General features: G+C 39.7%; 1 protein-coding gene across 4 annotated transcripts in view; it reads left to right on the top strand.

Annotated features, from left to right (window-relative positions):
* HDDC2 (HD domain containing 2) overlaps positions 1-7959 on the top strand; it is a 20850-nt gene that overhangs the window by 11743 nt on the left and 1148 nt on the right. For 2 of the 4 annotated variants that reach the window (XM_006926144.3, XM_025042428.1), the window contains exon 5: positions 4923-5061. In XM_006926144.3, the coding sequence (XP_006926206.1) occupies positions 4923-5061 (139 nt within the window). Of the gene's footprint in view, positions 1-4922; positions 5062-6001; positions 6460-7273; positions 7314-7959 lie in introns of those variants that run through there. The other 2 variants (XM_015600148.2, XM_015600149.2) reach the window with 2 other exon arrangements.

The following is a 7959-nucleotide window of genomic DNA, read 5'->3' as shown; positions in this document are numbered from 1 at the left end:
TGGTACTATACAGTGGCTATTTTCTTACAGTCTTACCTATTTTTTAAATTATGTTTTGTCTCTTTGGCTCTTTACTATATGTTAGAATTTTGTTACGTAAAACTGAAAGAAAACCCATTTTCAGTGCCCTTATTTTCTGGGTAAGAAGACTAAGGGCCAAAGGGCCTTACCTTGCCACAGGTCTCTTGGCTAGTGGGTATCAAAGCTAGGCCACAAGCCCACCTCCCAGGTCAGCATTTTCTTTATGTCCTTGTGCTGTATGTAGATTAATTGAACAAGCATTTATAGTTCTATGATATTCATGATACCATGCCAGCTACTTATTATTAGTAGTAAGAAACTCTCTTTGTTTCCTAGGGCTGCTGTGCCAAATCACCACAAACTTAGATGGCTCAAAACAACAGATACTTATGGCCTCACAGTTCCAGAGGCCCGAAGTCCGAAATCAAGGTGTCAACAGGGCCATGTTCTCAAAGGCTCTAGGGGAGGATCCTTTTCTTGCTTCTCCCTAGCTTCTGGTTAGGAAAATGCCTCTTTTAGCTTTGCCATTCCTTGCTATTCCTTGCCCCGCACCAGTCTCTGCTTCCATAGTCAGATGGCACTCTCCCTGTGTCTGTATCCGTACCCAAACTTCCCTCTTTTTATAAGGACACCAGTCATCAGATTAAGGTCCGTCCTCATCCAGCATGAATTTATCTTAATTTGATTGTATCTGCAAAGACTCTATTTCCAAATAGAGTCACATTCATAGGTTCAGGTGGACATGAATTTTTGAGGAATACTATTCCACCTGGTACACAAACTCTCATATTAACTTAAGCATTTTTGTAATTCATGTTCAGTGTTAGGATATGGGCTTCAGTATCAGATTTCCAGGTTCAAATACTGGTTCCTCTGTTTACTTACTAGCTATGTGATTTTGGGTCACTTCCTGAACCTCTCTGTGCCTTAATTTTCTCATCTCTAAAATGGCAATAATAATAGTATACCTGTCTTATAGGGTTGAATGGCAATCAAATTAATTAATATATGTAAAGCACTTAAAATATTGCATGATACATAGTAAGCTCTATTTTTCTTCTGTCTCCAGTCCATATATTATGATTTTGGTTTAAGAAAATACGATCATTCTTTACCCAAGAAACTTAGAATAGTACTGATAGAAGATGCCAGTTGATTGAGTTCTGAAATGTTATTCACAGCTTTTTACCACTATACAATGCTATCAGCCCAGAGGGTAACATCTCTGTAAAGCAATTAAACATCGTTGATTATAATGTACCTTTCACCACAGAAGTGTGAAATCAAATTTCAGCAAAGCGAGAGAAAACAGTTTCATTTTTTTCTCAAAGTATCATAGAAAGAAGCCTGCCCCATCACCTGCATTTTGCTTTAAAGAAATATCCCTTTGAATCCTCCTAGACTACAGACTCATGAATGCAACAGCCTAATGGACAGCTCCACCTAAATATCTACAGGAACCTCAACAGTTTCAGGCCTGTGGCCATTTTATTTCTTTATTTATTTTTATGGTGACATTTGTTAACGATGTGGCCATTTTTATTATTTTCAATCCTTTTATTGAAAAAAACAAAACAAAACAATGTATAGCACAGTGAGTTATTAGAAGGATGACTCCCTTGTAACTGCCGTTCATGACAAGATTTGTAACTTTGCCATTCTGCCCAGAAGCCCTGTCCTATGCCTTGACCCAACGTAGCCCCTCTCTTCTCCAGAAAGTAACCACTACCCTCATTTTCATAGCAGTCACCTGAATTTCTTTATGGTTTTACCACCCAAGTCTTCATCCCTAGATATTTTAGTCTAATCTTGCCCCTTTTCATAAACCTTAATATGTCTTTTAAGTACCCTTTCATGTACAGCCCCTCTCCCCATCCCTTTCATTTTCTTACAAGTTACCTGTTGAAGAATCCAGACCATTTGGCTATAGAGTTTCCCATAGTCTGGGTTTTGCCAATTGCATACTCACGATGCAGTTTGTATTTCTCTGTCCTTTTATTTTCTGTAGATTGGCAGCTGCCTCCAGAGGCTGGATCGTTCAGGTTGGATGGCAGACCATAGGTGGTATTGGATTCTTTCTCATCAAGTGCATAATGTCTGGGTTTCCTTGATTCTTATGTCCCTTAGTCCTTTGGGGTTGCAGAATGGTAATGTTTGTATTTTGTTTTCATTTTGTAGCCGAAGTAATTTTATTAGCAGATGCTTCTTTCTCATCTGCTCTCTGCTTACAGTTCATATGGGAAAGGTGTGAAAATGCTGACGTTGATAGTTTCTTTGATAGCAGCAGGATGCTCCAGCCTAACATTTATGTTCACTGTGTTCTGGCCAGAACATCTTTCTGATGTGAATTGTCTGTAAAAATGTTATTTTGCTCCTTACTCTCTATCTTATGGTAAGTTTTTATGGAATCTGATCTTTGTGCTTTTTCTGTTACTCATTTGATATGCAATTAGTTTTCCTGAACTTTTGGAAGGACACTTGGTTCAGATAACTTTTTCAACTTCACAGAGCTTCCTTTTCTGCTTTTTGTTTTGGTTTGGTTTGTAGTGTTAAAAATACGGTGGCTTGCTTTCAGAGATTTTCTGGCTTTGTTCCCCTTCCCCACTTTACTGTGAACTTTTTCTTTTCTTCATTTCTATTATCTTTATCCCACTCAATTTTGATTCCACTACTAGCACTTTCTCTTCATGTGGGGGGCCCGGTCCTGGAAGGGAGCCCCAACAGACCAGACTGGCGAATTCACCAGGGCTGGGCTTATATCTGCTACTGTTGGAGTGGGCAAGATTCCTCCACTGTTGTCCTCTCTTCTTAAAATTTGGTAATCCTATGAACAACTGTTGGCTGTTTGGAGATTCTCCTATTCTTTGGTCCATCAGATGCCCTGTTGCTCCCCCACTGCTTCCTCTCTGACAGATGCTGACTGCATGTAGGGCTTATGGCTGGAGGTGATTTGTCCCCACTCATGTATATTTTGCAATTCATGGCAATGTTATGTCCCTTAGTTTTGTTATAAATGTTATCCATGTGGGTTTTGGTTTTGCTGTTTTTTTTTTCCTGTCAGTTTTTTTCATCTGTTTCTTCTGTTTTGCTCCTTATTTAATTACCCAAGCCAGAAACAAGGGAGTCATTTTCGACTCTCCCTTTCATTTATGTTCACATGTTGGTTTGCTTCTTCATCCTTAACATTTCTCAAATCTGCCCACTTTTCCCCATTTTCATTGCCACACTAATAGGTCACACCATATTCTCATACCTTCTCTGCTAGTCCTACAGAGTCTCAACCTGATTTTCCTGTTTCCAACCTGCAGCTAGAATGAAGTTTCTGAAATGCAAATCTGATCATGACACTTCTTGCTTGAAACCTGTCAGCGATGTCCAATAGCTGCAGGATAAGCTGGGACCCCGTAACAAACCACAAGGCCTTTCAGGAGCTGGCTCTTTCTCTACCTTCAACCTCCTCTCTCCCCCTTTCCTCCCTTCAATACTCTATCCTGCCATTAGGAACTACTTGCAGAGATTTCCCCAAAGATGCTGTGGCTCCTTCTTACTTCCAGAGCTTTGTCCGCAGTACTCTTTTCCTTGCCCTGACTCCTTGTTGGAAAGTGAAATTGAGAAATGCCAGTACCATTATTTTTTGAGAGAAAGAAAACAATAATTTTTTTTTAAAAGTGTAATTTCACCAGAATTTGTTATAAGATGTTGTTATTTCTTAATGGTCTCATAATCTCTTTTTCTCACTTTCAACAGTGAAGAAAAATCCTAGTTTGCTATGCTTAGAGTATTCCATCTCTTTTTGTTAAATAATGAACTTAAACTTATTAAATATGAATATATAATTATAAATGTACATAAACAATTCAGTTAAATGTAATTACTTCTAAGTGCCTTTGAAATAAAACTAAATGTATTTGGTTTCATATTAAAAATGATTTCCCTGTCCAATTTTAAGCTCTATCAAAATCCAAATAGCTGCCTTTATAAGAATAAGGCATTTAATAAAAACCAAGAAACCTTCGGTGATTCACATTACATTATCCTGCCAAGAAAGCATGACAGGTTCATTATCCAAATACATCTGAAGTGGAATTACAAATGAGAACTTTGCAGGGAAACCATTGGGAACACTGTGGTCTTAATAAAAGAATGATTCTATATAGTATTGAGATTTGTGATTGACACGTGTCATGCTCTAAGAAGCAGACCTCCTGTAGCTTCTTGTTTCACGTCTTCACTGAGGAGGGAGGGACCAATGGGAAGAGGAAAGGTAAAAAAGCTGCTCTGTCCGCTACCTTCACCACCTCCCTGCCACTAACATACAACATTGAGTGAAGAATTCATAGGTCCTAACTATATCCTCAAGAGTCTTAACCCCGAGAGACTTGATTAAATCTTCCCCATTGGGACAGTAAGGATAGAGATTCCGAGTGTAAAGTGGTAACAAACAAATGAGAAAGCTGGAAATTCATTTATAAAGGAAAAGGAAACTTGACATTAAATGGAAAAGGAAATAATTTTAGAAGCATGAGATGAAATATTAGCTTGGAGTTAAATAGACCTACACTACGTAGGTGGATTAAAGGATAAAGATCTTGAAGCAAAGACAAGATACTAAACAGGAAGAAAAATGCTTGGAAGTGTCAATATGAACCAGGGAGTCTAACGAGGCACCTGGTGGGACACGTGGAATTGTGAGCACATGCTTCTTGCGTGGAATGCTGATGTTAGCTGTGAAATTACAGGTGAGGCGTCTCTGTGAAGGGTTTGTATACCGTGGAGAAATATGGCCAGTATAAAATGTGCTTTTAGCTGTGAGTCTGATTTCAGGTACCAGTATCAGAATTTCCCTGCGTTACCCTGTCATGTAGCCCTAATCATGCCATTCTAATTGTCTCTTTACTTAGGAGTATGAGACCCAATCTAGTGCAGAAGCCAAATTTGTGAAGCAGCTGGACCAATGTGAGATGATTCTTCAGGCATCTGAATATGAAGACCTTGAGAACAAACCTGGGAGATTGCAGGACTTCTATGATTCCACAGCAGGTACTCAGTGCTATTTTCAATAAGCATCATTTTAGTTTAGCTTAATTCTAGTGTAGTGACTAACATTATGTTAGTAAATCCACTGTTGTTATCCTCTCCTGACCCTTTCCATATGGAGCATCTAAAAAGAAAATGGTGGGATTCGTGGTGGGAGGCGGCCTGGGGCATGAGAGCACTGCCACCCAGAGTCTGAGTGCCAGGTTCACATTCCCACCTCCTAGCTGTGTGAAAAAAAAGGAAATCAATACTTATCATACTTAAGTCACAGCTTGGTCGTGAGATTCAAAAGAGAGCATGTGTGTGAAAGTATATTATTAATCTATAAATGCTTTGTAGATGTAAGGTCATATAAGGTGGATATAGAAATAGAGATTTAAAATAAAACCTCAAATGGCTGAAGTCACCATGCCATTGTCATTATAGCCCCTGATAGCACAGACCTGGAGTCAGACTGCTTGCATTCGAATCCTTGAGTCTGACTGCTTGCGTTTGAATCTAGGTAACATCCAGTAAATTAACTAACCTACTTTCCTTATAATTACAGAATCAACTTCATAGGATGATTTTGTTTGAAGAGATAATGGGTTAATTCATGTAAAAGACTTAGAATAGTATCTGGCAATAAGCCTTAGCTCTCTTGATTTTGATACAGTTTCCAGATTGAAGAGCTAAGTACCCTGCATTAGTGATGGCTAGTGTGGTGGCTAGTGTTCATGTTGCCCCCTGGAGTAAAACTCCATCTCTCTTCCCTGGGAGCTCTTCAGGCTTAGCTCAGCCTCCATCTCTCCTGAGAGTACCATTAGAGATAGCTTTTCTGGGACTTCTCAGGACCCTCATGTGACTTCACTAAATAGAGGAAGATCCCAGCTCACAGACTATGTTCCAAAATACAGTAGGCATTATAATGAAATTGATTCAATTTTCCTTCTCTCTTTTCCAGCCGCATTACCTCTGCGCTAGACAAGACCCTCATTATTTCTGTATTGGACTGTTGTTATAACCACCTAACTTAACCTGCCAGGCTTTCTAGTTGATCTCGCATGTCTCAATGTTTTCCTCTTTTGCAGATAGACATATCATCACATCTTTGTTTTTAAAACTCTTGTGACTTTTCTCTTCCTAAAAAATAAAATCCTGATACTTCCGTGTGACTTAAAAAGCTCTGTAGTCTGAGACCACTCATTTCTCTGGTTTCCTTGCCTAATCTTCCCCTAATTCCCATCAGAATTAAGTATTTCCTTCATTTCTTCAATCTGAACTTGGTCTAGGGATTGCCATCGTGTTGTCACAGTCTGACTTGTATTCTCCTTGATGATGATCCTCGTTGGGTCTCTTCTCAGACCCTTACTTGGTCACGCCTCCCCACCCCCACCCCCCGCTCCCCCATAGGAAGTTGTTTAATGGCCAAGACCAGCTATGTTTCACCTGTCTTTGACATAGGTGGTACTCAAAAATGTTTGACTTCAGTTAAATGAGTAACATTGTAAGCCAGGGGTCAGTACACTCGGGCCTGGAGGCCAAATTGGCCCACTTCTTGTTTGTATAAATAAAATTTTATTGAAATAGCTACACTCATTCTTTTGTGCCACAGCAGCAGAGGTGAGTAGTTGGCAACAGAGGCCATATAGTTGTAGTTCACAAAGCCTAAAATATTTATTATTTGACTCTATAGAAAAGGTTTGCCAACCATGATATAAGCAATGGTTGGGTTCTACGGTGGCACACGTCACCAGGAATGTAACTGAAATACAAGTCATGTTTATGTGGTGCATTGCATTTAAAACTGTTGTCTTCTATTTTGATATATTCACAATGAAAAATAGAAAATGACATGTGAAAGTACTAATAATAAACAAAATGGACGAGCTGGAACTAGCTTAAACTCATTTTATTGAGGAAGAAACTTGGGCCTGGAAAGAGGTTGTGATGTGCCTATAGCTGAGTTGAGACTAAAATTTACTGCACTTTCCGCTCTAGTGCATGACTTATCTTAAAAAAATAATATAAATAATGTAACTTCTGTAAGAAATGGTTTCTTACTTATCTCAATAATGCTTGAAGAAAAAAACAACACGAGTTTAATTAGAAAAGGATGAAGATGTAGACTGTGACCATTATGAAGATTTTGAAGAGTACTTAGTTTGATAACATATTTTTATTTCTCTATTTCAGTCATAACTTAGTGCTCTTTTTCTGTGTTTTCTTTTTGAAGCCTTGAGTGTGGAGGAACAGCATGGAGGCCAGTGTGGCTGGTGAGGCTGGATGAGAGGAGAGGGTGGGAGATGAGCCCAGAGAAGTGGGCTGAGTCCCATAGGGACTTACAGGCCAGTGTAGGACGCTGGCTTATACTCTGAGTGAGATAGGGACCCCTTGGAGGATGTGGAGCACAGGACTAATGTGATCTGACTTGTATTTTGGAAGAGTACTTGGCTGGAAGCAGGGAGAACAGTTGGTAGCTATTGTATCTTAGTGAGGAAGATGGTGATTTGGACCATAGTGGTAGTGGTAGAAAAAATGAGGGGTTCAAATATATTTTGAATATAGAGTCAACAGGATTCGTGTGTTGTGTGTTTATGAAAGGATTCCAAGGACTTTGGCCTGAGCAACTAGAAGAATGGAGTTGCCACTAGCTGGGGACGACGGGGGAAGAGTGGGTCCAGGAGAAGAAATTTGGGATCCCAAGAGCCAAGGGAAGAAAGTTTCAAGAGGGAAGGAGTAGCTATCAGATTTAGCAACATGGAGCTAACTGGTGTCCTCAACAAGAGCAGTTTTGGTGGTATGGCAGTAACAGCCTGACAGTGTGACCTTTACACGATGGGGCAGAGAACGACAGCCTAGAGTCAACCAGGAGTATGGAGTACAGGTCCAGACCTGGGGGTAAGAACTGTGTGAGAGGGA

Source organism: Pteropus alecto, unplaced genomic scaffold (assembly GCF_000325575.1).
Source record: "Pteropus alecto unplaced genomic scaffold, ASM32557v1 scaffold79, whole genome shotgun sequence".
In the NCBI taxonomy this organism is placed as follows: domain Eukaryota; kingdom Metazoa; phylum Chordata; class Mammalia; order Chiroptera; family Pteropodidae; genus Pteropus; species Pteropus alecto.
The sequence above is the reverse complement of the archived record's forward strand: the minus strand, read 5'-3'. Positions and strand labels throughout refer to the sequence as shown.